The 25,620-nt window shown below is 37.5% G+C and overlaps 1 protein-coding gene and 1 long non-coding RNA gene across 7 annotated transcripts in view; one reads left to right on the plus strand and one right to left on the minus strand.

The window, feature by feature from the left end:
• nbeab (neurobeachin b) overlaps positions 1–25,620 on the plus strand; it is a 481,645-nt gene that overhangs the window by 250,505 nt on the left and 205,520 nt on the right. For all 5 annotated transcript variants that reach the window (XM_037546398.1, XM_037546400.1, XM_037546401.1 and 2 more), the window contains 4 exons: positions 2,935–3,089; positions 5,119–5,245; positions 8,737–8,864; positions 21,871–21,932. In XM_037546398.1, coding sequence (XP_037402295.1) covers positions 2,935–3,089; positions 5,119–5,245; positions 8,737–8,864; positions 21,871–21,932 — 472 coding nt within the window. The remainder of the gene's footprint in view (positions 1–2,934; positions 3,090–5,118; positions 5,246–8,736; positions 8,865–21,870; positions 21,933–25,620) is intronic.
• Positions 511–23,412, minus strand: LOC119265744. Of its 2 annotated transcripts, none has more exons than XR_005131700.1 (4): positions 23,274–23,412; positions 5,045–5,220; positions 3,268–3,441; positions 511–1,307 (listed from the first exon to the last, which is right to left on the minus strand). It is a non-coding gene; the product is annotated as an uncharacterized LOC119265744 (long non-coding RNA). The 2 variants fall into 2 exon arrangements; XR_005131701.1 differs by lacking the exon at positions 23,274–23,412 and adding an exon at positions 23,075–23,262.

Here is a 25,620-nt window from a genome sequence, read left to right on the forward strand (position 1 = left end):
AGGGTGCTTACCCAGGCAGGGGATTGAACCCCAGTCTACAGCATAGAAGGCAAAGGTGTTACCCACTACTCTACACCAACCACATACTGTGGCTGTAGCATCACCAGGGATCGAACTCGCCATCTCCTAATGAAGCCAACGCTTAGATGATTAATATGCAGTAACTACAGGGACTTGAAAACTGGTTGAGCTAGAGAAGATGTGTAATAAAAAGTGTATAATAAAACTTGCCATTTAAGGGGGTAACCCCTTCATCTCTAAGGGCCTATCATATCTACATAACATGCATATTAGTTTCATAGTAGTTACTGAATAATTTCCAGAAGTTGCTGAATAATTTGAGAGAAAAATACTAAAAGATGGTGAGTGTGCACCCAGTAAAGTCTGAAATAGTCATTTAAAAAAACGTTAGAGGTGCCAGGTTGAATTTTGTGTACATTTAGAACATTGTACATATTTTTAAATATTAACAACACACACAAACAAACTGGCAAAATCAGCATTAGTAATAGTAGACAGTTAACGTACTTCATGTTAGTAGTAGAGAATTTACTTACATTTTCAGAAGACATGTCCTTCACCAATTTTGACTAAGTTCTCATTGAATATTCTCTCAGTGTGCTTGCCATCATCAGATTCATCCACTCAGGGAAAGGATCCAAAGCACAACTGATGTTACAACATATGGCATGCAATTACACTCTTCCACCAGAGAGGTCTCCAAATAACTACATTTCAAAACTTATATTCTTGGCTTTAATTTTAATTTTAATTTTTTTGTGGTTTTCATAATAAACCTAAATCGCAAACTGTTGCTTTTTGATGGACATTGTTTAATAGAAGTCATACAAATTTACAGCTGAGATGCAACAGTTTCCACGTGAATGTAGTTTCTGCACTTCAGTGGTATTATGCATGCTAGCATGAGATTCAGCAAAAGCCAAAATCTCTGCATGCACTTTGTGTGGTCCGATCTTTGTCCTTGCTGAAATGAAAGCAGGGTTTATTTCCTGGATTACACAGAGGCAGAGTGTGTCCGCATGGTTTGGTAACATCAGGGTAAGTGCGCCGGTGAAGTGTTGGCTTTTGATGGCAGGCTTTCTGAATTTGACGTTTTGTTTGAGCGAACTGCCCACAGTGGCCACTCAGTGTGGTTTAGGGGGAAACAGCCGAGCATCTACCCACACACTCTCACACACACGAGGCCAGGATGTTTACTCTTCTCTCAGGCCTGCTCCTGTTCCTGCAGGTCTGGGCACCATCATGTGAAGATCACCTGACCTGCCTCTTTTCCAGCTCAGTCCGCTCTGTTTGGAAACATAAACACCGCATATAAATATCCATGTAATTTAGATTGGTTAAGTGCATTCACCCAAAGTACAGTAAGTACTCTAGCAGTAATGCTATCCCCTGTCGTTCACCCAAAGTACAGTAAGTAGTCTAGCAGTAATGCTATCCCCTGTCGTTCACCCAAAGTACAGTAAGTAGTCTAGCAGTAATGCTATCCCCTGTCTCAGTGGGCACTGTGCACTATATTTTTGTGCTACACACTACTGTATGTACTTTACTATGTAATGTCTGGATTTGTATAGTCATCTGAAGTTGAACAATAATATTTTGTGCTAAACCAAAAGGATAAATCACATGTCACACTTTCTCAATTCAAATGCGTACAGAATTTCCACAAGAGTGAAATATATTACATCAATATATTTGATGCCAAACGTTATATAATAAAATTCAGTGAGTTGATGTAATATGTAATATTCATATGGAAATATGTGCATATTTGAATCAAGACATTTTGTATCTCAAAATAATGACTCATCTTCCACATATATTGAGTTGGTATCTCACGATATTGACTTATACTCTATAGAAGTTCACTTAACTCATAATAGTGACATTCTCAAATTATTGTTGTACTATCTTTAAATAATAACTTGTATTCTCAAAAGATTGACTTGCTATTGTGAAATAATGACTTATTTTCTTGAGATTTGCAGTTATTCAGATAAAATTCCAACATGGTATGTAAAAAAAATAATTTAATTTTTAAGATTTCAAGATTATATCATGTCAAGGTAATAAGCCATTATTTTTGACATAGTAAGTTGTTGACATAGAAAGTTGTTGCTCTGAGAAAATAGTCATTAGTTTGATGTTGTCAAAGAAACACGGGTGATTTCTTTCTTTTCTACCCACCAAGGAACCCGCCTTGAATAGCCTCCAAATAAAGCTGCCAAATAAAATACACTAACATTTGTTGCTCCTTGCTGCCATCAGTCCTTTTAACTACATCAGTTTGTGCTGTGTTCTCCTGAACACTGTTAGACAAAAGAAGACTGTACAGGTACATTTATGGCCTAACAGTGTAATGTACCCTGAAAGTATAATGCGGTCCTTCAGAATTTTAAAGGTCTTTTCCAGGTGAAACATTTGCATTTTTTGAATAACCTAGCAGTTTAAAACAAAAATAAAATAAAAGGCCTGGAGTCAGGACAGAGTGTATGAAGGCAGTGCAACTTAAAAATATGTAACTGTAATGTAATATGTTACACAATAATATGCAACATTTAACATTTTTCTCAGTTCTAGTACATAGTCTGAGCAGTGCATTGTATGCTTACATAAAGTTTTTTTTAAGCCATTCTTGCCTTGGACATATGGTTCTTAGACCAAAAATAGTATAGAACCTTTTCATTAGGTACAGTTCTTCATATGGTACACTAAAATCCACTGAAAGATTCTTTGTGGAACCAAAAGTGGTTCTTTTATCACATTAGTCTAAAGAACCACTACAACACTATGGAACTTAGACACAGCTTTAGCTTTAATGCATGAAAATTTGCTTCCAGAAAGTGTGATATTCATGATGATGCATTGTAACTGATGTAAGCAGCAGCTCTAACTCTCTCTGTCTTTCCCTTGCAGGAGTGTGGTAGTGCAAGCCAAGAAGCCTCCAGCAGGCAGCATGGCTGTCAACACCGTGGTCAGTTCTGGTTCCTCTAGTGCCCCGGCCTCAGGCAGCACCCCTAACATCTTCGCTGCAGCTTCGGCTACGCCTAAAAGCATGATCAACACCACAGGTAAACACAGTTAACATTTTTATTTTCTCAGTTAAGACCCCTTCGGGAGAAATTGTTCCTTTTTTTCCACCCCTTTAAGTGCCTCTCCTCTTAATCGCAGATATAATAGTCACAATCACTCTCTGTGTTGTTAATTAGCACTTAGTTTGAATGAAGGAGGCCTACTTAAGTGAATTACCTCTGAAAATATCCTTGCCTTTGATGCCATTCCTAGAATACCGTAATTAAAAACGGTTGGGGCTCAGAAAATTAGATTTTACTCTTGAGGAAGTTCTGGAAGTGTCCACTAGAGGTCTCTCTTCACTGGCCCAGTGAGCTCACCCGCAGCCAGAGCTAATCCAGTCCGTGCCTGCTGGGAAAAGCAATATTATAATACTTAGATTCACATTATGATAGGGTCTGTATGTAATTTCAAGGCTATTAGCCTGTTATATCCATGTGTAATCCAGGCCAGTATAGATTTTTATGTTCAATAACAATAGCAGAGAGACATTGGTTATGCTAACAGCTAATCTCTGCCTTGGGCACCCTGTGAAGTGGTCTTAACCCATTCACCAGTCTGCCTTATTTCTTATTTAACTTTGACACTGTCAAGCACACCTATTGAGCATCTTACTGGGAAGATTACCTTTTGTGTTGAAGCACTGAGAAAGTCATCAGAACTTGTCAGACTCAAAGGAGTCTTTTTACAGCTCACTAACCCTCTAGCATCAATTTTAAATGGCTAAATGCATAAAAGAGGATTGCAGCCAAACTAAGGGTGCATTACTGACACCTGGCTAGATCCCTCCACTCTGAGGAAAGGGCGCAAGGGAAGGCAGGGTGGAATGGATTTCGGATTTGACCGAATTCTGCCTTCCTCTCCTAGCCTAGCCTCACCTCTCCTGCTTGTTTCTGTTCTCTGAGGGATGCTAGTTCCTGCCAAGTCGAGTGACGGCTGTGTAATAGAGTTCCTGTCCTCCGCTGTCTCGCGACGCCTCGCGCTTTCACGCGATGACAGTCCATCCCTATGATATATCTATCACACGTTGGGAGCTAAAGGAGATGCCGCCGAGACAAGGCTTTGACAGGAACAGAAATGAGGAGAATGTAGACAGTGATCAAATCTCTCGCGGGGAGGAGGCTGATTGGTGCTTGATAGCTGCTCTTGATGTACTTGTGCTGTTTCCTGCTCGAAATATGTCATAATTGGACAGAGTGACATTAGGGGGTTTGGTGACAGCCTGCTGATGGCATAAAAATTTTGAAAGAGTTTTTTAGTGCTTTGTTTGCTTTTTGTTGTTTTATTTATTTTTTTCTGAATCGCATGTGTACAGATGCTCTCAGATGTTTTATGGGTGTTTGCTTCACTTTGCTTCAAGTTTTGTTTCACTGTACTATTCAAATATAATTACATAATCCCATATTGAATTACATAGAGAGCTCTGCAATTACATTTACATTACATTTAGTTTACATTGATTTTGCAACACTTTCAAGTGTTCTGGCATTTTTCCATTTGTTTTGGTCTTGAGAAATGACAAAAAAACGTGGGAAACATAAAGGATGGTTATGCTTTTCACAAAGCAAGACTTAACCAGTTTTCATATTTAAATCATAGCAAAATGTGTTTTCTTCTACTTAACAAACACAAAAGTGGTACCGATTGAAAGTTTAGAGTCTTTACTTTCAACAAAATAAGTGAGAAATGATTAACGTAAAAAAAATAAAATAAAAAATAAACAACAAATTACACCATGCTATTTTTGTCACAGAAGAGTGATAACTATGACTTCTGAGGATTTAGGCTAATATTATGCACTTGATAGTATGCACTTGATTTCCTGTGTGTGTTCTATCGTAAATGTTATTGTTCCATGCACCTACACCAAGAAAATAATAGATATGATCACATTATGTATTGCCAAATAACATATATATTTTATTTCCCTTATTGTACAGATTATTGTACTTACATACTGTGGCTGCTTAGAGAGCACTGAATGGTGGGCATTTCTGTGACCACTTCTCTCCGTTTTCTGTCTAACAGGAGCTGCAGATCCTCCCTCTTCCTCCTGCTCATCTTCCTCAAGCTTTGTGAATGGGGCCACCAGTAAGAACCTGCCTGCGGTGCAGACTGTGGGTCCAATGCCTGAAGACACCATGGAGAACATGAGGTGAGTCACAGCGCAGTAGGTGTGTTTGTGTCTGTGTGTGTGTGTGTGTGTGTGTGTGTGTGTTTGTGTGTGTGTGTAACGCAATGAAGATTGAACATTATGTGTATCTGCTTCTTGATGCCTTCTTTATTGCTCATGGCAACAAATGTCTTCCAACATGCAAAATATTTATAATTAAATTCTCTGGCAGACATCTGGCCTCCGGTTCATGTGTGTGTTGCTTTGATTCTGTTCATTTTCAGTTTCATGCCAAAATGTATGGAGAAAAACAGGGTTAACCCTAACATAGTGCAGAACTGTTGCTTTTAGTTACTGAGTTTAAGATAAAGTATAATTTCAGAATTGTCGTATTTTTATTAGTACATAAAAGTTACACATATCATTGTTGTCAGGACATGAACTTAGAAAAAATGGTATGAAACTGTCATTGGGCCCTCTCTTGTCATTGGGGTGGTATCCACAAAGGTACATCTCAGTACCTTTAATTTAGGAACATAATTGTAACATAATCTATTGAAATTATATATTCTAAATTGTATTTACTCCACACACCCCGTCATGTCTCCAGGCTTTTTATTTTATTGTTCTGTATTAAAATGTTAGGTTATGAATATATACAAATATGTACTTTTAACCTGGAGAAACTTATTTAAGGTAGACAACTGGACCTTAAAATCACTGTTGTATTGTTATATTTATATATGTCATTGTCAGTGATCATAAACCATGTTTCACAATTTTTTTTTCATTTTTCTGCATCAATTGAACACAGCAGCTAACTTTTAAATTGATACACACACACACACACACACACACACACATATATGTATATATATATGTATATATATATATATATATATATATATATATATATATATATATATATACTTACAGGTACTTACACATGTATAACAAATACATACATATTATTATTACATATAGTTAGTTACATACATCGTAATGAACATATGTATTGGCATCAACTTGGCATTTTCTAAAATCAAGAATGTGTGTCATTCCATAACAAATATAATAGCAGCAGCAGAACATTGCCACCAGAGGGGGTCTGCACTCAACCCCAGCCATTAGCCGCTTTCCGACACTTTCTTTTGTTTCCAGCTGAGGTGAAAGATCATGTGGTTTGCTTTTGTCATTGTTGTGGAGGTTGCAACAAACAAGACATCCTGCACCTTACACATCACCGAGGGAGTTCTGTGTGTGTGTAAACTGTCAAGCGAGCTAGTGTAAGTGCTAATATAAAAGAATTGGTGGGAGAATGTGTGTGTGTGTACATGTGTGGGTGTGGAGCATTCTGACCTTAGGACCATCCGCTGTGCTCATCTAACACTTTGTGACAGAAATCACAGAGCCCAGCCACTGTGACTGCAGAAGGGAAAGCGTGAGCTTGACTGTGTGCATGTGTGTATGTGTATGTGTGTGTGTGTATGTGTCTGTGTGTCACTCTTTTCTCTCTGGGGGTCTCTCCACTTCACACACGCTCCTCTCCTCCTCTCTTGCACTACGAATCGCAAATCAGTTGCCATGGCAGCAGTAACCGACAGCACTTACGGCGAGTGTGAAGTCAATGATGAAAGTGTCTGGCTGCAGCGGCTCTGCTGCCTAACCTGCGGCTCAGACACTCGCGCTACATCAGCAGCAGCTTCCACTTCAACAAAATCACTCCAGCTAACCCGCAGTTCAGCAGCATTTTAACTGTGCTTGTACATTTCTATTGACCTAAAGCTCACAATGTAGCAAAACTGAGCACTGTATGAGGAGCTCTCTCTATTATATCTAATCTATGGTCAGCATGAAGTGAAAGACAACGCAAATAAGATACTTAATGATAAATATACCATATGGACACCCATTGTTCTAATGCATAATGGTAATGATAAGATTAAGCTAACGTTAAGCGTTGATTTCCCAGACCTAGATTCAGCCTAAACCTGGAACTGCCTTTATATTGTGTGAAGATTTTATGGCAAATAGACCAATAGAAATGATCCAAAATAGCTTGGAATGAAATCTCTTTACATTAATTTACATTAAAACTTAAGAATGTTTTTGCTTCTACTGGAAAGCTGTCATTTTGGAGATACTTGTTTTTCTTTGGATAGTGACAGTATACTATGTATATACACAGTGGAGTCCAAAAGTCTGAGACCATTAATGAAATTGCTTCTATTTTGCATTCTTCTCTAGTTTAATGCAATTTTTGTATTAAACATTGTATTACCAGCGTAAAAATCTGAGTGAAGAGTAAATCTTCTTTATGAATTATTGAATTTTGTATGTCCACTTTTTATTTTAATGACACTCAGGCTTGCATGAACCCCACAAGTGCAAAAGCCTTTGATGAGTAGATCAAGCCCTCCTGAGAGTCATCTGGACATAAGCTTCAGTGGAAGAGATAAAAAAAAGAACAAAACTCTGACCTTTTTATACCGGCCTGAACCCCTTAAATGGCCAGGGCCCACTGGTGGGCCCAAAGTTTTATTATACTTCTATAACTTAAGAATAAGTCATCCAGTTTGCATTGTCCCTGTTACAGAAAAATAAGCCTTAGAATTGGTAATAATTCTGATATTTAAAGGAGTTAACATGATGAATATCACACATTTGCTTAAATTTGAATAGTCATATAAAAATAGTGCAGAATCTGGTTTATTTAACTTGTCATAATTTTTTTAGTTATTTATTTTATTTTAAATCTAAAACATTAAATGAAGAAAAAAATTGTTGTGTATTGTGTTTTTATTATAATTTTTTAAATTGTGGCAGATGCACATGATTGTTTGATATGAAGAAAGCTGCAGTTGTGCTGTCCGTTTTGTTTTATTACAGCCATTCTTGTGGCGAGGTGTGAATTGTTTTCACAGCAGGAGATTCCGACCCCTCCCCTGCTCTCTTTATTTTATTTGCTTATATCAATTAATATTTCTGGGTCAATACCCGTTCCACCTACATAACGGCCTCTAGCAGACCTGCGGAAAAGGGCTGATGGAGTTTTCTCCATCATATAGTGCGCACAGAAATTGTAATCATTGATCAATTGACCTATCCATGCTTTGCCTATGAATGCATCCGTTCATAGCTATTGTCACAGGCTTTTGTTGCTATTGATTGACAAGGTTTTAGAGAATGTTGAAAAAAAAAGATCACATTCATTCTAACACAGTTCGAGTTTAGAGTCACTACAAATGTTGTTTCCAATTTAAAATGCATCAAAACTAGACACAGAATAGTGAGAGACCTATCCAGTAGGTGACATTGGCAGTCCATACTTTTGGGGAAAAATCACACCACTTAACATTCTGCAGCTCTGTTCTCATTAACTGCCTTTACTTCTTTAAAATTTGTGCCCCCTGGAGTGCTGTCAGCTTATGGCTTAGCAAATACTGCACCCATGTTTTGTTCTGCCTTAATATTACAGTAATGTCTCTCTCTCTCTCTCTCTCTCTCTCTCTCTCTCTCTCTCTCTCTCTCAGTATCACCACTAAGTTGGAGCGTGCCCTGGAGAAGGTGGCCCCGTTACTGAGAGAGATTTTTGTGGACTTTGCGCCCTTCCTAAGTCGTACTCTGCTGGGTAGCCATGGACAAGAACTTCTTATAGAAGGTACAGTATAAATGACCTTCTCAGTGCAGATGTCTTACTCATTGACCTCTGTGCACATTGATCAGGTATATGCTGGACAAGTTATGAATCATGTGACTAAGCACACAGTTGTTTTGTCTTAATCTCATCTTGAACTTTGCACAAAAAGAACAGTATAAAAAAACAATAAAAACATAAATGAATACAAATATACACTCATTGAGCACTTTATTAGGAACGCTGTACTAATACTGTGTAGGACCTTCCTTTGCTGTCAAAACAGCCTCAATTCTTCATGGCATGAATTCCAGGAGATGGTTGAAACATTTCTTTGAGATTCTGGTCCATGTTGACATGACTGCATCATGTAGTTCCTGCATATTTTTCAGGTGCACTTTCATGCTGTGAATCTCCTGTTTTACCACATGCCAAATGTGTTCCATTGGATTCAGATCTGGTGACTGGAAAAGCCACTGAACACTGAACACTGAAAGTCAGAACACTGAACTCATTGTCATGTTCATGAAAAGAGTGTGAGATGACTTTTGCTTTGTGACATGGTATGTTTTCATGGTGGGCGTGGCCATTACAAGATGGGTAAATTGGGGCCATGAATGGATGCAGATGGTCAGTAATGATACTCAGCTGTAGCATTCAAATGATGATTGATTGGTATTAATGGGCCCAAAGTGTGACAAGAAAACATTTCCCACACCATTATACCACCTCCACCAGCCTGGATGGTTGACACAAGGCAGGTTATTACCTACCATCTATGTTCCTCAGCAGAAATTGAGATTAACCAGAACAGGCTAAATTTCTCCAGTGTTCAAATGTTGAGTTTTGGTAAGCCTGTGCCCACTGCAGCTTCAGCCTTCTGTTTTTGGCTGACAGAACTGGAACCCCACATGGTCCTTTGCTGTTGTAGCCCATTCTCCTCAAAGTTTAACATGTTATGCATTCTGACATGCCATGAATTACTATTAACTTTCTTTTTGCTGGAACCAGTCTGGCCATTCTACACTGACCTCTCTCATCAAGGTTTTGATGCATATTAAAATTTAAGACTTCACCTCAATTTGATTGTGTTATTTCAGTATTATTCTGCATCGTTTTTAAAAATACACAATTTTTACACTAGTATAAAAAAATGTAACTTGATGAATTACTCTCACACTAGTGGAAGCAGGGTTATTATCTTTGCCTAAACACTAGTAATGACAAAATGTTCTCAATAATTAAATAAAAATAGCAGTTTTAAAAAGTTCAGATAATAATTTTTGCAACTGTGAGTGACAAGGAACATTATTCCTCCACAGCTTGCACAGATTCACATATTTAGAAGGTAAAACTCGTTCCAAAACAAACACGGCCATTACCAGAAGCTAATTCCCATTCTCATCTCACTGATTTGGATTTTTCATCAGGCAAATTTTATTTGCGTTTGTTGTGATCACAGCTTAATACCTAAAACCTAAACAAAATCTTGTTCTTTTAGGAAATAAAAACAAATATGTACTCTTACATTCTTAAATTATATTATAATTATATTAATTATATTTATAATATAGAACATATATACAAATAATAACTGAGTGAAATATGAACAATAAAAACAATGCAAAAATATAATATGTCCTGAGCAATTTATAAACTGTAGCTGGTGTGTGTATGAGTTAGAGCTTAAACTATTTGCCTGAACCTGACGGGACCTGACTGCTTACTGCTCCTGTTGGGTTTAGTGGAGTTTGAACATCATTTAGGTCCTCACCCAATTTCACTTTCTCACAAGTGAAAGCCTCCTGGATCTCAGTGCTAAACACAAGATTAAAGCATGCCAGATTAAAGAAATGAATGCAAAGGAAGTACAAAGTAATGAGTAAATGAATGCTCTAGACATATAGAAGTGCATTATAGAAAGTTTATTCAGAATAAAACACTTTTGGCTGTTTAGAACACACTGATAAAGTAATTTGTTAAAGAAGAATTTATTTGGCACAACTGTCAACAACCGGTTCACTTATTATATCACGGTATTTCATATTATTATTACTCTATTTAATTATTATGTGATAAGGTAATAGTGCTATCTTGTCTGGCTTTATTTAAAACAGTAGGTGATCGTGGACTGGAAAATTTGATGTGGTTCATGTCGGATCAGACACACCAGAAAGTTCTCGAGCTGTATTCTGATTCAGACTTTTTATTTTCGCCTGTTTAAAGTTCTAGTATGCCTTACTGTCTTCACTGAAGCACAGTTGTTTTTGGACTCTGTTGTGTAGTGGTGAGGGAAATAACACACACTCACATACCCTTACACAAACACACGGCAGGGCATCTTCTCTTTGAACACAGCAACACATTCCACACTCTGTTCACTGCCTCTTTCCAGCTCTACCAGCGAAACCAGCACGAGCCTCAGTGGCAGTTTGTTCAGGCTAATGTATTCCTGCAGTTATTTCAGACCGTCAGCCAGAGGATTACAGTGCAGTTAAAATATGTGTTCCTGTGACTGGAGCAGCCGTTTAATGAAAGAAATGCACACACACACGCACCCTTTCAGTGCTGCACTCAAACCTGCACTTTCCACACGTTACAACAGCCAAACTCCTGTCTTTAACTGCGTCGTCTACTTACTTTAGTCTCTCCAAATTTAGATGGCTTCAGATGGTGGATGTTAGGTGCTGAAATTTGGCGTGAAGTGTCGATTTCATAGCCTTATTAGTGACACAGTAAAGTTCACTTGCTTCCTGAATGACGCGATTGGTCAGCTGAGTTACTACCCATGAAAACTCTCGGCTGCTTCTTATAAGAAAAGCTGATGATTTTTCAAAATGTAAGTGGAACTGTGAAAGTACAGCTTTAATTTTGGAAATCAAATAAATCAAGCAGAGTAGAATTAACTGCAGAGCGTTTTTTATTATTATTCACAACACCCACACTTTGGTTTCTCCCTTTGATGTATTTTTTATTTTTTTTGCTGAAATGTGCTTTTAAGTGTTTGTTGTAAAAAAAAAATCAAATTTAGGAAGCACTGAGAGGAAATAAAAAAGAAAGAAATAATTAAAGCTTCAAATAATGATGGATTCTTTTAATGAAAAGGAAATGGGACAAAAAGAGAAAGGAGAGGTGAGAAAGGGTATAAATGCAAACCACTCTCAGTAATGCAGGCATCAAACAGTTAGCTATAACAAACCATAATCAAGATAAAGGAAGCAAGAATTGTGAAGATTGTGAAAAAAGTGTGACCACAGGTCTGACCTCAGCCTGCCAAAAGCCTAAATAAACTTCTACTCTACTTAAACAAAGGACGCTGTGCTTGATCAAGGCAGCCGATGCTCTCGCAAACACTGACTAATCATCTGAACATCTGAACAAACTCAGTTCCTGTTCTTCAAACGTTCTAATGCTAAGTTCCATCATGCTGTGACTGAGCCACATTTGCAAATAACTTTATTTGCATTTCTCTTTAGAGCACATTTCTCTCTGAAGCTGTTTAACCTTAAATGCATATCTCAGGTTGATAGAGGCTCATGGCCTCATTTTTTTTTGTCACAGAAGCAGAAAACAACACTTCAAAATGCAGCATTATAAAGTTTTATGCAGAAGTTTGGGTCAAAAGAAAGATTTTTATTGATTTTCAAAGAGACACATCCTCTACAGAAGACAGACAGCTGCACATTTTAATGCACAATTGCAGTCTGTTTGCTGAATTAAACATATTGGGAAAAAGTAAAACAAAGTGGCTTGTGCAAATGTTGGCACATTTTAAATTTGTTTTTTTCTGATATGTTAAAAATATGTTAAATAAATGGAGATTTTACACTGTAATGAAAATGCAAATGTTTTTGTGTGTAGAGGATCTGTTTTCACTTGAAAATCAACCAAACATGTAATTTAACTGGGTTGTTCAAATGTTTGCATATGACTAATTATTTGTCGTCAGCTACTTTGTACTGCTGTGCATATTTTTAATGATTTTAAGGAAGGCAAAACCAGTGCTGTGTTTAAGTTTGTGCTACTGTGCTAAGAAAGATTATTCTTTCTTAACATTAACTTACACTGTGTTGTCTAGCTAACCTATCACAAACTGTTAGAAATAAAGATTCTGTGCAGGTACATTTTTTATTAATCAAGGTACAAACAATGTAAATGTACCGTCAACGGTACAGCAGTGGTTTTAAGGGCCAATTGTGTACCTTAACTATGTTTTTCCAGGTACACATTTATACATTTTCATAACCTAATGTTTTAACACAGAACAATGAAATAAAGAGCCTGGAGACGAGACGGGGTGTGTGGAGTCAATACAACTAATTACTAATAGAATTTCAATGGGTTATGGTACAAATATGTTCTTTGACTAAAGGTACTGAGATGTACCCTTGAGGGAACCACCCCAGTGACCGTTTACTATCTTTTTTTCTGAGAGTGTAAGACTCACGAAGTGAATAGCTGCACTGAAAAAAGTGACGCACTGAAAAGATTCATTTACTCCCTGATTTAAATGTGAGCATCAGTTGAATACATGAATAAACTTTATACCATGTGAGCCAATGACTATATTTGTAGGCACCTTTGGGATGTAATAGAATAGAAGTACTGGGAATATGTATTCCAAACACAGAAATTAAATACCAAGTTACATGTTTTAAATTCAGTATTCAGAATGCAGTTATTTTTTACATTTTGAGGAGAATACTTTTAGGCCCGATCACATTTCTTCTTTTTACCCCTACCCCTTGTTTTCGAGTGTCACCCTAACCCCTTTGAACTGAGTTACAAGGGGCTAGTAGTTGAAGTCTTGCACTACGAAATGGGACAAATTTTGTAGGCCCTCAAATTAAAAAACATTAACAGCTACTAGCGCTGCTCTGTAGGCGACCTGGTCCGTCTTCAGTGATAGCAGAGAAGAAAAAAGTTCAGTGACCTCGTTGCTGGGCTTTAGTTACATTTAGGGAATCATACACTTTCAAAGAGGGGGTTTAAGACAATTATTTATTATCGCCCACCGCCATTCGCCAGCTTCTTGTTGGAAATTTCCCATTCCACCTTAAATGGTGCAGCAGTTACATTCTGGCGCTTTAGGCATCAACACAGCTAGACTATTTAAGGTGGAACAGGAAGTTAGCTAGCTAGCTACTGAAACATTTGCAATTATTTATGCTTGTTATGAAGAAAACGACCATAATACATTGAAACGACATTAAACTAAGATAATACGATGGGCATTGTATTGTAATTTTATTCTAACAGAGAAAATACTCACATTTGTGGGTTTCTTTGGTCACTCCATCTTGCTGGTTGTTCCTTGTTTTCTGATAACACTCAGTTTGGAGTGAGCCTCTGATAAAACTCCATGTGGAGGGTCATGTAGCCCTAACACTCTGCCCTATCCCTCCATCTCAACCAAAATTGGGACACCCTTACCCTAGACATGAACGTGCAAAACAGAGGGCTAAGGGCTAAGTGGTAGGGGCATGGGGTGAAATGGGATTTGGCCTTAGACTCCCAATAAAAATTTTTTAAAAAATGCCGTCTTTGAAAGAAACACCATCAGTGCATGTATTTTAAAATCAGTTTACAGGGTGTGAAGATGCAATCTTAAGATTTAAAATAAAGTTTTTTTGTTTTTTTTTTAATTATTGGAGTTCCTGCTAAAGCCGGAGTAGACTGATAAATCATTGTGATGATCAGGCGTTAAGCTTGGTGTTACTGAGTTCTGCTAAAGCCTGAATAGGCTTTTAAATCAAGGTGATGATCAGTTATTAATGTCAGCATTACTAAACGTTTTTGAGGGATCATGGAACACAGAGTTCATGAGGGATATGCTTAGGGTCAGTGATGTACTGGACATTTTGTAGCAAGTTATTGTCATTAAATGAAAATATAGCTACCCACTTTAGAGTCAAATTTGCAAGATTTTTTACTGGGATGTGGAAAATTGTGTAGTTTATGAGACTGCAGTGGACTGAAGTTGGCATTGAAAGCCAAAATAATGTTGAGAATTTTGTCACTTCATTTGAATAAGTGAATATTTGATAAAAAAATATACACTTTGAATACTTTGAATATATTCTGAATACCTTACTGAATAATTTAGGACAGTGTCTTCAGTATTCAGCCCTCACTATTGTTTCTAAGTGTTCTGCCCAACTCATAGGCAGAGTTTGAGCTTGAGCAGTGGGTGCATTGCTGAAAAAAACTTTGTAATGTTAAAATTCCAACAATTGGAAAGAATAAAATTTGAAAAAATCTTTTTTTAGGACAGGAGAATGATGTGATTGTTAAATATGAGGTGCTGTTGCACTAGCTGTCCTGTTTTTGTTTAGTTTTTTTTTTTTTTTTTGCAATGTTAGGATTATTAAACAAAGTCACAGTGTAATATATCTTTAAATGGAACATGACATAGTGGCAGCCTTTGTTTATACTAATGTGCATATAAAATAATACATTGACTTTTGTCCTAGTTTGCCATGTACACATATGATCAGTATAATTGGGCTTCTTTCATCAGCCATTCTTAAGAAGAAATTTCTTCTTAAAACACACTGTTTTCATAAAGATTCTGACATTCACCAGTGTTTTCTTATTTGTGGTTTGTTCTTAGGGAAGAACAGAGCCTCCACACACTCAAGAGCACAATGGTGTGAACAGTTCTTTGGTTTAAGAACATGTCATGAATCTGACATAGACTTTTTCTTAAGACCTTTCATAAGAACAAAATTAAGTAAAAACTTAGAAAGATCTTGGTGAATGAAGCCTATTATTTACTCTGCTTTATATTGGTGTTACTCATGATATATTAAAACTAGTTTGGGTTTGTTGACCGCAAATCAAGCTTTTTTTTTTTTTTTCTTGTTTTATTATTCCCAAATTTGCAGATACACCCATACCAGATGTGTTTGATCAAGTAGGTACACCAAAGGTTAAACTAATGAATAAGAAAACTGAAAAATATATGCAACATTGATGAATAAGGGACCTTATGTTTCTCTACTCATTTGTTCAAAATTTTCCTTTAATTTGTCACCCATCTGAATATACGAAAGCCTCATGTATTTAAGAGTGAATGGAAAGATATACACTGTACATAGTCAGCACAAGATCATAGCAATGACAGTTTGTAATACTTCTCTCTACAAAGCAAGGCACAACATCATTTCCCTCCAATATTATTGGCTGCTGTTGAATGTTGCTATGGCAAACGCTTCCAAACAAACTCAGCATAATCCCTGACACATAAGCGCTACTTCCTCAGGATGAATCATCATTCCATCCTCCATCCTCCATCTGCCCACTGCATCAACACCATGCCTCCATCCCTCCGTTTTGCAGCCCAAGCCAGAAGAAGAGAGACGCCTGCTGTTTTTTTTCCCACCTTCTTCACTTCCTCTCTGCTTACAGCTGAAATACTGTTCGCCAGTGCAAAGGCGCCCCTATTTACCCATAATTACCCGCCATCCATCACCCGACACGGCACCAGGGGTCAAGCCCCTGCCCGGCTCCCCTCTAGACACACGGTCACTGGGGGCAATTATGCCCTTTTTCGCCCCCTGGATGGCCCTCGTACACTTGGAATTGAGAGCGAGGCCCCTGGGCTGGAACAGTGCGCTTGTTGTGAGTTGTTGACCGGCCCAAGACTCCAGCGCCATGGCCGCCTGGACAATGACACATTCAGGCCAACTGGGCTTAACTGGAAAAGCTTGCCGTGGTGCTGTTTAAATAGAATGCATTTAGTTTGTCCAGCAGCGTGAGCCAGGGGTCATTCAGCCACCTGACTTATGGAAGCCCCTGGCCGCAGTGAGAGCAAGGTCAGCAGGCTGTTAGGGGTTACTCCATGTACAGCATGGTGGGACGTAACCCCAGCCTCATAAATGTGAAAGAGGGATTGTAAAGGCAGGCCCCTCACACACTCGCTCCTGAATTATTACAGTGCGACAGCTTCCGTAGTCTGAATGGTTTGGAAGCAATCATTCATAGTTAAGAGGATGTTTAAATGACACGGGGCCAATTTAAGGGAGAGTGCTGTCTGAACCTGCTGATCTATAGAGTGGACTTAGTGGGCAGTAAAGCCATTCAAATATGTGTGATTACAGATTTTGATTAACTCTATAAAAGCCCTTTATATAATAAGGTTTAATGTTCAGTAACCACATGGACTACAGAGCAAACTTGTTATCCATAGGTTATAGATGTGTGGTATAAAGGTTTGGACCTTCTGAAATGCCCTGGCTGTTTAATGGGTTAAAGAAGCATTTCATCACTGTAATTAAGAATAAAGTGGTAACACTTTATTTTAAGGAACACATTTTGGGGGGGTTTAGTAAGGTCTTATTATTTGTTCAGTGAAGTGAAACACTTCTGAAAGATGTATTCACTATGCATTAACCTTTATTCCTTATGACCTGTGTTCTGCTGAATTGGCTCAAAGTCAGAGTGTAACTGAATTGGACTTTATACTAAAATCCTTTTGCTTTGAGTGACTCTATACCTTGTGATTATTTTATTTAAATAAATGATTGAACATTTTGACACTATTCACTACCAAAACAATCATAACAGTACTGAAATTTTACCAAATGTATTGGTAGGGACGGTAAACATAACTTTGAACAGTTAGTCATGCATAAAATCATAATATAATCTTTTTTTTTTCAAAAACAAAAAATGTAACTGCAAAAACAATGTGATAATTCTTAATGTTAAACACTGATTTTCAGACTTTAGGACACATTTACTTGCAGGGATGTGGCTAAAATAAGACCAAAATAAGACCTACAGACTGAAACTCTTCGTTTAGGTAGTGACATGAAAATTTGGCAACACATTCCTTTAATTTTTTCTTTCAGCTTCACTTTAAAAGATGCCAAAAGGGATAAAAAAGCACTGAAAAAATTACTTAAGAATACAAAAAATAAAGTAAACTTAGAGGTTAGGGTCTGGGAAATCACCTCCCAAAAAAGTATGCATTAAATAATGATTTTTATATATTGAGTTTTTTCACTGTCTCTGTTAATGCCTTGAATTTAAAGATCATAACATACCCCTTGTAAATATCTGGTCTGTAAGGTCTGACTGCTTAACTGTTTTGCTGTGGGGCCACAGTTGGAGCTAATTTGGTAGAAGGCGTATATAATTAGCACTCTGTTATGCAAAATTCATTAATTAATTATTGATTGTAAAGATGCACAATAAACATATGCATAATAAACATAATCCTATGCTAGGATTGTGTTAGGCTATGTATTGAGGATGAATGATCACCTAAAGTCATACAATATTAGCACAGAATTGGTAGCATTTGATTGATCTACATAGTGTCTAGTTTGTTTTATTTGTCTTCTTTTATTACTTTAGAGTTCATATGAGTTTAATAAGTCACTGACTTTTTTAAAGATATATTTCATTATTGATGACTTCTAAGGCACTTTAGAATATTGAACACATCTTGAAGTAATAATGACTCAGTATTAAGTATTAAACTCTTGTTACAGTTAAAATCTCAAATGAAGCAATAAACTTGATGCTGTCCAGGACCTATAGAAATTAAACGCTGACATAGCTAATAACAATGTTGTAGGTAATTATATTTATTACTAGTATTTCTAGCATAACTATTAATGCAATTTGTGATTTCTGCATAACAGACTTCCAATTATCTACTAATACAAGTCATAATAAATAGAATTTTATAAAAATAGAATCATTTCTAAATAGAATAATTTAATTCTAACATTAGCTACATTAGTTTTGCACTTATTACATTTTTCTGTTTTGTTTCCATTTCAAAGAATAATCGACATGGCAACAGTGTCTCTTTCTGCAGTGGCAACAATACACAGTAACTTTTCCTCAAAATCAAATCATAATGAAATATCTCCTCTTTTACCTACACAAATGTGGTATTAATTAAAAGTTTGTAATCCAAAGTTTCAGCAGAATTTCTCTGACATAAAGACATAAAAGACCGCTATTTTTCTAACTGTGTCGTCAAACTGTGGCTGAGGGTTCAGGCAAGTATTGTCTTCTCTGTTCTTTGTACCCGAAATGTTATTTAATATATACATCACCAAAATTCACAAAAGATCACCATAATATATGTTTCTGATTTGTTTACTTAAGATTTACTTTATGATTCAGTTTATCATATTTGCTTTATAGTTCAGACTATTATATTTACATACCGTGGATGCATATGCTTGTTTACATGAGCTACAGAGAAATCTAATGCTTTAAATTTTACACTATATTTTTCTCATCAATAGTGATATTAATGTTGACAATTTGACATTTATATTGTTAATTTGCCACAAAATTGTCACAATGTAAATAGTGTAAAAGCATATTTTTCTATGACAGTAATTTACCAATATTTTGTTCAGTTTTTATAATCAACTGGCAACAGAAATGAAATATTGACAATTGCATATATTTGTAAACTGAAATACAGAATAGTAGAAACTGTCACTACACTATTGTATTAGCATCATTAATTTTAAATAACTGTCAGCATGAGAAATCAAACGAATCAATAAACACCAGCACCACCACTTCATTTGAATGTTGATAAAGTGAAGCAATACTTCATCTAAAAGCACTAATATTAGTAATGCACCAAGGCTTGTAGGCGGACAGCATCATGTTAATAACATCGTGTTAGAAGGTGAATAGGACCAGTTTTCCTCTACTTGCTTTCATTCACCGTCAGCCACATTAGTTTTTAAGGGATATATTTTTACTACACTCACTTGAAGACATCAAACCAGCTCAGCTCAGCTATCACCTCTACACAGAGTGCTCTCTCACATGTACGATCATATATAAGAATTTAAAGCATATGAAATGCTGAATAGAAGTTGATGAAGTAAGAAGTAAGAAGATTTTATTGCAAGTCATTTTGGCCTATTTCTGTTGGTCTCTTCATCATGAAATTTCAGTACATTTTAAAGGGCAACTGGCAATAATAATAATACTAATAATAATAATAATAATAATAATAATAATAATAATGATGATGATAATAATAAAGGACAGAAATGGACAGAGAGGGCAGAAATGTTGAAACAAGATTAAGCACCTTAGATTAAAGTTTGATTAAAGAGTGAATGACAAAATTGTGTAGATGTATTCGTAAGTGCATTTTTGCAGTTTTTTCAAAGGTAGAATTAAGTATTTAAGAATAAAAAAGTAATTGAGTGGTTTGATGTGAAACGCTCCGTTGTAGAGAAGCTCACCTATTTAGACGTATTCACAGTGGAGATGATAGAAGCCAGGCATCTGAAGAGTTTAAAGCCTCTAAAAGCTCCTTCACAGGAAGCTCTTACATAGAATTATTATGAATACACTGCCTGATGCCTGAGGAATAGTTTTACAAGCATTTTGAGATGAGGTTTTGGTGTAAATTAAATCATGGCAGAGAGTTACATACAGTGTGTTTTAACTATCTGTCTATCTATCTGTCTGTCTATCTGTTTTACCATTATCAACATTATGTATAAAAACAAATGACTAATTACCGGTCATTTTAGGTGGTTAATTAAAATATGTCGTTATTTTAGAGAAGTCAATGTTAACATGTTAACAGACATGATTAATCTGGAAACCTAAAGGTGTTCTTTTTTTTTTATGGAGATTAATCATATTTCCAAGTTTGACCCCTGCTCCCTCCTGTAATTCCCACATGGATTTACTGGAAGGCGCAAACATAGATAATGCGATAACTGAGGAAACAACCCCTAGTGCGCTGAACGGCAAGTTTTGTTTTTAAAAGCTTCCAGATGGAAGTTTAGATAAAGATTCCATCTGGACCTGGACGACTAAAGGTCACCACTATAGAAACAGATAGCGCTCACACCGTGATCACAGCAGCAAGGATTTTACCATTCCAGCTTATGCCCTGTGCAGCGCACATTATACAGAGGGTCCTCACAGTGGCTCTCGGTGACAGCAGGTTTGTCGTTGCTTTAGCTGAATGCCGTAAAATAGTCTGACATTTTAAACACAGTCCTGCAAACATGGTCCTGCACAAACTCTCATGCTCAAGAACAGGAGACACTCGTCCAGGATGTAAACACGTGCTGGAATTCTATTGAAATGATAAAGCGAGTCCAACATAAGAAAGACACATTGAAGGCAATGCTGGCACAGCAGAAACACTGTTTAGCCTTTTCGTTGCCATGCAATCCCTGAATTCTTTTATTTGTTTTATTTCCCCACTAAAATACAAGTAAATACTATTTAAATTTCATGATTAACCATGATTTATAAAGACCTTATATTCTCATAAATTAGATTTTTTTAATCAATTGACATAACTACTTTATTTACATAGTAGATATTGAAACCCCTAGTTCCTATCATTGCCACTGTACAGACGTCTGTAAGCTTCTCTTCAATGAACAGTTTCACATAAAACCACTTTGAAAGACTTAGATTGCATTATTTGAATTACAAAAGATGGAATTTTTCTTTAAGCGTGTGAGAGGTTTGGGGTTTTGGGTCTTATGATTTTTTTATACTGTCCTAAATTTTGTACAAAAGACATATTCTGCATTGTGCCTGACGCCAACCTTGCAGTACTAGGATTTGGAAAAGATATGACACAGTTTATGGGCCTTGACATAATATCACGCTGACATGCAGATGACAACCTCTACCCACTCAAGGGATATTTTTTTGCCCTCTGAAAAATGTTAGCCATCTGACACAAAGGCCTTGAACATGACAGCAGCAACAGCAGACAGAGCCTCTACACCAAATCATATCAATGCAAAATCAGTCTTATTTACCAAATGTGTCAAAACTGTAAATGCAAAGTTAATCAGTGTTGAAACTTAATGTCAGTGGCCCCGCGGTTTGTATTTGCATTGCTCTAAATGTGTGGCATGGATATGTCATGTGTAATAGCATATGTAACGTTTAACAGGATATGCAATGTGTGTAACAGGATATGCAATGTGTGTAACAGGATATGCAATGTGTGTAACAGGATATGTAATGTCACCTCCTCTCTGTGCCTCTACAGGTCTGGTGTGTATGAAGTCCAGCACATCTGTTGTAGAGCTAGTCATGCTTCTTTGCTCTCAGGTAAATCTTTCTGTTGTTCTCTCCGACTCACTCTTTCTCAAAGTCAGACTGATGGCTAATAACCTAAGTCAAAAGCAGTATTTTTGCAACCCTGCCCTTGTCTATCCCCTGTCTTATACATTTTAGTGTTTTACCTGCTCTAACATCCGCACCTCAACTTAGGAAGGGCTTGGCAAATCACTGAATGGTTATCTCATCTGTGTTGAACCAGGGAAAACGTGAGAAAGTACAGAGCAGGTCTGCCCCAGACCAGGGTTAGGAACCAGTGGCTGAGAAGGCTAATTTCCAGATACATTGCTGCAGATCCCTGATTACATCAATGCATAACTAGGAACATAACCCAACCTCAGTGAAGTACACTCTTAAAAAAGGATCTTCAGTGGTTTTAGGCTTGGGCAAACTTTTACAGGAAAATGCTTCAACTGGTTTAGAACCTTTACGTAATATGTAGGTTCTGAAAACCTTAAAAAGATGCACATCTCATTTACAGAAATAGTCCTTTGAAGAAGCATACATTGAAAGGTTCTTTGGAGAGCTTCTATGGTTCGTTTTTTGAATCGATTATTATTTGAACATTAGGCTCTATTGATTTCTTCTGACTCATATGTCTCATTTACAAAAGTTCTACTTTAAAGAAACCTCCACTGAAAGGATCTTTAGGGAACCAAAAGTGGCTTTTCTACAATACCAGAAGAAAAGGTACTGTCCAGATAAATCTTAGTCCCCCAAGCTACAAACAAGGTAAATATACCGAATGTACCTAAAATTAATTTTAAGCATTCTAGATTCATGTTTTCAGGGGAAAGGGACATGTTTATAACTTTTTTATTTGTATCATCTGTGCACCACCCCAGTGGCAGTGTCTGTACCCTGGAATGTATAGATTTCCTGACATTGCTCCAAAGAACCCTTTACTTTTAAGGATATTTTGGCTACTTTTTATTGCCGCCTAATTATTTCAACATGAAGACCCTATAGATCTTATACTGTGTCTAAAGAAATTTGCACAATAACACATTTCAACCAAACTACATGCTAAAAGACCACAAAGGTAACCTTTCATTTTACATATTAAAATATGTCCTATGTCAGCCAGATGACTTAGTGTAGCCTCCCACCTAGACGACCCAATGTAGCCTTACCTCACTTTCCATAGGAGCTTCTCAGCCCTCCCTTAACTCGTAGTGACATATTACATCTTGCTGACCTCCCCGGTCTCTTGTTAAGCCTTCGCTTTCAAAAGGGTCAGGCTCCCAGTGTTGCCGTCAGAGGAGGAGATATTTAACATACCTTCTGTCAGCCCATCATTCTTGCCTGGGAAGCCCATAAGGAAGCCATTACCTCAGCATCCATTTCTTGGTGGAGCCTGCTGCTTGCAGAGCTGTGGAGCTTTCTGGAACCCAGTGGCACCTCAGCAGAGTCCATATCTCTGACTCCCCCACTCAGGAGGAGATTTAGCTAACGTGAATCCAGCTATGCACATCCATAGGAGAGCCAGATAAACGTGCTTGGCCCCCAGACTGAGTGGCGCGAGTTACGAATCCTGCTGTTTGGCCAGGTCTCCTTTTGAAGTCGCTTTTTTTTTTCATTTTTCTTTAGTTTTATCGCCGACGTCTGAGTGATGCTGCCTGCCCGCACTCCGTTTGTTGGAGTTATTACTGAATCCAGGATCATTCAGCCCCTTTCTCTTCCTCCCTCCTCCCCTGTGGCACAGATAGCATTACCGCGGCTCCAGAACTTCCTGCCATTAGAAAGCTCCTGGGGTGGAAGCCGTGCCTGATCTATCGATCGGGCCAAGGGGGGCTGAAACCAGAGCCTGGGCCCAGTGTCCTTTTAGAGGCATCAGGGCCTGTGTGGAGCCAGTGCTCAGCAGCCACAGCCAGCACTCCGCAGGGCATGATTTACCACATGCTATTCCGAAGGCAAGGCTAAAGTGGCCCCCAGAAAATGAAAGGATTGATTTGGAGAACAGCAAGATGATTTATTACAGTAACTTAAGATTTTACAGGTTTTTCAAGCACTTCAGGTGGATTTTATGTACTGTATATGTGGATTTTATTAATAAAACAAACAAATAAAAAACTGTTAACTCCTTAAAACTATGCTATAAAGGTGCCAGAGGACGTTTGGGAGCTATGCCCTAGAAGAACCAGTTTTGGTTTTGTAAGAAGAATCTGTCAATTAATGGATAAATAGTATAAGCCTTTGTAAGTATAAAGAACCTTGTGAGAATTTCCACATAATATAACAATTATAAAGCTTAAAAGTAAGGACAACTAAATGGTTCTTTACTTGACCATACGGTTCTAGAACTTTAAATGGTGTAAGACATTTATGTGATGTAGAGGTTCTTTAAACTTTATAAAGATTCTTTGCTCATCTCATTAACAAAAATAATTACCTTTTTGTAAGTTCTTAATTGTTAAAAAATATTTGCACATCTCAATTACCAGAATGGTTCTTTGGGGATTATTTGTATTTCCTCTTGTGGCATCTTAATTTTTTTGGGATTAGAAGTCATTAGGCCTAATTGATAAAGCATACAGTATATAGCATACAGAAGGGCTCCACCAACTCATTTACAAAAGTAATTCTTTAAAGATTCTTTAGGGAGCCAAAAGGTGATTTTCTGTGGCGTCGCTCCAGAGAACCCTTTCTGGCGCCCTCATTTTTAGAGTGTGTTTTGGCCAGCTGTCCTCTGTTACTTTGTACGGCTTATGCATCTCTATTTCAGAATTTTTTGCACACAACCTGCAATTAAAGATTCTCCATTCACAGAAGGAGTCGTGTTCCAGCAGAGATGCCCCTGCCTCAAGTCCAAGAAATGCAAACTCTTTATCGCTTGCTCGTCTTGGCTCTAATGCTCCTAGACAGCAGGGGTTTCACTATGCTGACCTTTCGCCCTGCTCTGGTTTGCAAACTGTCACTTTTATGAATAAATTAGAGATAATCATCTCGCTGTTTCTTTTTTTATTATTATTTATGCCTTCTAATCACCACGATTCATCTGAGGCCGTAGACAGCCTGTGTCTCCATCCAGCAAAGTGGCAGAAAGCGCAACAGAGGTCAGAAGGGTCGAGTTTTTTTTGTAACAGCTTAAACATACATAAGGGATGAAGCGTGGAGCCGTGGAGATTTACCAATGGAGAACCTCCAGATGTTGGAAGCAGCGGAGGGCAGATAAAAGCCAAGTGTTCCCTCTCGCGCCTGACAGCTCGGATTGAGACACCACAAATTCTCCAGCACCCATTAATGCTGAGCACTGAAGGGAGAGAAGGAAAGTCCTCTACGACTGAACAGAAAAAGGGCTGCGGAAGAGTTTTGGCAGGATAGTTTGTAGTGTTGAACTTTGCTAAGTGTTGTTCTTTTTTGGTTTAGAGTATGCTGAAGTAGTTTACACCTTTGCAAAAAGGTGTTAGAAGATTTTAAAAATGTGGATGTGAAGCTTTTATAATGGAGGATAATTAATAATTGAGGATAACTTTTCATTCTCTGTCCACAAAACTCTATCAGGTTTCCTGTTTGGTGTGACCAGTAGCCTAATGGTAGGAGAGGTTCCACAACTGAGTAGCTATACCTGTTGTGCCCTTGGGCAAAGCACTTAAACCCCCACTGCCCCAGGTGGTGCTGCTCTGCTAGTGATGCTGTGCTCTACCCCAGATTGGGCATAGTTAGGCAGCAAAATGAC

The sequence above is a fragment of the Pygocentrus nattereri genome, chromosome 17 (assembly GCF_015220715.1).
Source record: "Pygocentrus nattereri isolate fPygNat1 chromosome 17, fPygNat1.pri, whole genome shotgun sequence".
Lineage (NCBI taxonomy): Eukaryota > Metazoa > Chordata > Actinopteri > Characiformes > Serrasalmidae > Pygocentrus > Pygocentrus nattereri.